General features: G+C 42.9%; 1 protein-coding gene across 1 annotated transcript; it reads left to right on the forward strand.

The window, feature by feature from the left end:
• Positions 1 to 579: 579 nt before the first annotated feature.
• On the forward strand, positions 580 to 2,828 carry LOC139242260 (probable G-protein coupled receptor 139). The gene is made up of 2 exons (XM_070870296.1): positions 580 to 673; positions 1,909 to 2,828. Exons 1-2 carry the CDS (start codon positions 580 to 582, stop codon positions 2,826 to 2,828), a joined length of 1,014 nt encoding a protein of 337 aa, XP_070726397.1.
• The last annotated feature ends 218 nt before the right edge of the window (positions 2,829 to 3,046 follow it).

A 3,046-nucleotide genomic window follows, 5' to 3' on the forward strand; every position in this document is an offset into this window, starting at 1 on the left:
GGGCTGATAAATGGCAAGCAACATTCTCTCCAGACAACTGTCAGGCAATGACTATCTCCAACAAGCGAACGTCTTACCACCGCCGTTTGATATTCAACGGCGTTACTATCGTCGAATTGCCCAGCATCAACATTCTGGGGTCACCATTGACCAGAAACATAACTGGACTGGCTGCATAGATACTGTGGCATCTCAGAGGATGGGTATTATGCGGCGAGTGTCTCAACTCTTGACACTCCAAAGCCTTTCCACCATCTATAACTCAACTGAAAAGTGATTAAGGGATTATGGGGAGCGGGCAGGTAAGTGGATGCAATATCAAGATAGCATCAGCTGTGATCATATTAAATGGCGCAGCAGCCTCAAGGGGCCGTATGGCCTACACCTGCTCATACTTCTTATGTTCTTATATCTCATAAGGCACAAGTCAGGAGCATGCTTGAATAATCTCGACTTGCCTGGATGAGTGCAGCTCCAAGAATTGTCATGAAGCTCAATACCATCCATCTCAAATCAGTCCACTTGATTAGCACCCCATCCAGCACCCGGAAAAATCAATCCCTCCATCAGCAACGTGCCATGGCTGCAGTGTATACGACTTACAAGCTGCACTGCAGCAACTCGAAACGCATCTTCTACAGCTCCTCCCAAATCTACCACCTAGAAGGACAAAGTAAGCAGGCGCAAGGGAACACCACCCACTCCACGTTTGTTTCCAAGTCACCCACCATCCTGATTTGGAAGCATATTGTCATTCCTTCATTGTCGCTGGGTCAAGATCCTGGAGCTACCTCCCTAAAAGCAGTGTTGGAATCCCTTCACCACATGGTGCAAACGTTTAAGAAGGCGGCTCCCCACTATCTTCTCAAGGTCAATTAGCAAATGGCAATCAATGTTGACCTGGCCAGCAACGACCAGATGTCATCAATGAATATTAAAAAAATATTTCTGATTAAATGGCAAAACAGGCTCGAAGAGCTGCTCTTAAACCATTATGTTCTGCAGAGTGGCATTAGCACCAGTACTGCAATATTTGACTCAAGGACTGTTTGAAAGGAATCAGGCCATTCACATTGTGTAAGGATCAAGTCATGTAATGCAAGGATAGCTGTCTTCACTATTCCTGTGGGAATTCGGTCCAAAACATGAATGCAAGACAGCATTTTCTACTTGTAAATAATGCTTCGGATACTTTCCAATAACAACTTCAACCATTTCATTTTAAGGTGACGTATTAGATTTTAAGAATCTACTCACCTGAGCCTATTTGTTAAGTGACTGTCACTAATGCTAATTAAGATCTCACCAGAATTTTCGCACTGGAGGATTGATGAGTGTATAAATGTAGGTTCCCTAACTTTGTCTCAGCCGTGCGGTAACAAGTTTTTCAGTCTTGCAGAATTCATATTTTTGCACAGAAAATGGGACAACCATCTATTCTACTGTTTAAAGAAATTTACTACCCGATTCTCGTAGCCGTCGGTGTGCCCGGTGAGCCATTGCCTGTTTGTTAATCGGTGTTAACTGTCTCTCTGTTCTTACAGAATGTTGCTTCAGGTAATGTTTTTTATAGCTGTCGGCATTACACGGTCGGTAGCGACTGGAACCAACTCTTGTACCTCGTGTCAACGCTCTTCTTGTTTCCCGTAATACAATAATCTGACTGAAGTTGCAATGTTATTTAAAGGTCCAACACAAGGATCTTAACGGATTTCTGGGTGGCTTGCAACACGGTGAAGAGTGAGCACTGCAACACCTCATTAAAATGTATGGATCCGTTTCCCTGGTAAAGTATCCAATCCTAATCATGTTCTCGCAGTGGTCCGTGTTGATAATCAGAATGAGTGGAGTAAAACGCTCATCCTAGATATTGTAACTTTATTCATACCATCTCTGTCTTTCTTACAGCCAACTTCATGACAATTGTGATTCTCTCTCGAGCAAGCTGTAGCCTTTCCGAGTGCATCTATGTCTACATGGTGGCCATGGCAACAGCAGATCTCCTGGTCTTGAACATCAATGTAATAGTGTATCATATTTTCAATTATCACTTTCCACTTTCCTTCTTGTCCCAAACTCCTGTGTGCACGTTCATTCTATACATCGCTACTGTTAACATCGATCTATCTGTTTGGTTCACCGTCTCCTTCACATTTGATCGATTTGTAGTTATCTGCTGCCAAAGGTTTAAAACAAATTATTGCACTAAAAGAACAGCAGTCACCGTTATAATAACATTCTCGGTCTTGATATTATTGAAGAACATTCCCATTTTGTTTGTGTATGAAGCTCAGCAAATAATTAATAATATGCAGTGGGGCTGCCGGCCAAGTGTGGCTTTCTTTGCATCACCTCCAGGTGCAGCGTACTTCTGGTTTCACACAGTCTGGGTAGTTTGGCTTCCTTTTGCTTTAATAGCCTTGTGTAACTCCTTGACAATCCGACGCATTTTCGTGGCCAATAGAGTCCGCAGGAGACTACGGGGTCACAGCAGTGAGAAGCAATGTGATGCAGAGACAGAGAACCGAGTCAAATCCATCATTTTACTATTCACTATATCGGGCAGTTTTATACTGTTGTGGCTGACAGCTGTCATTAGCTTTTTAACTACTGGACTGACAAACGTCAGTTATTATCGAGGTGACCGCACAAGCCCAGCGTATATCGCGACTGAGACCGGGATTATGATGAAGCTTTTGAGTTCCTGTCTCAACCCGTTTATTTATGCAGCGACCCAGAGGAAATTCAGAGAAGTGTTGAAGAAGATGCTGACTTCTCCATGGATACTGATTCTAAGGTGTGTTAATAATGAAAGAAATACGAACTAGAGCTCGCCTTTGAAAAATAAAATTCACTTTGAGCTGAAGTTACAGCTTAGACTAAGGTTTATCTCTTTACAGCTTTATCAAGATGGTTGATGTAAAATCTCTCAGGTAGGTGACATTTTGTCTGCCACTTATGGCATTTAACCCAACCTTGACGCAGGGCTTCCTCAGTCCATTGGTTGCTGATTCCTGACAAATAAGGACCTTCTGCCTTAAGTATG

Source organism: Pristiophorus japonicus, unplaced genomic scaffold, assembly GCF_044704955.1.
Source record: "Pristiophorus japonicus isolate sPriJap1 unplaced genomic scaffold, sPriJap1.hap1 HAP1_SCAFFOLD_128, whole genome shotgun sequence".
Lineage (NCBI taxonomy): Eukaryota > Metazoa > Chordata > Chondrichthyes > Pristiophoridae > Pristiophorus > Pristiophorus japonicus.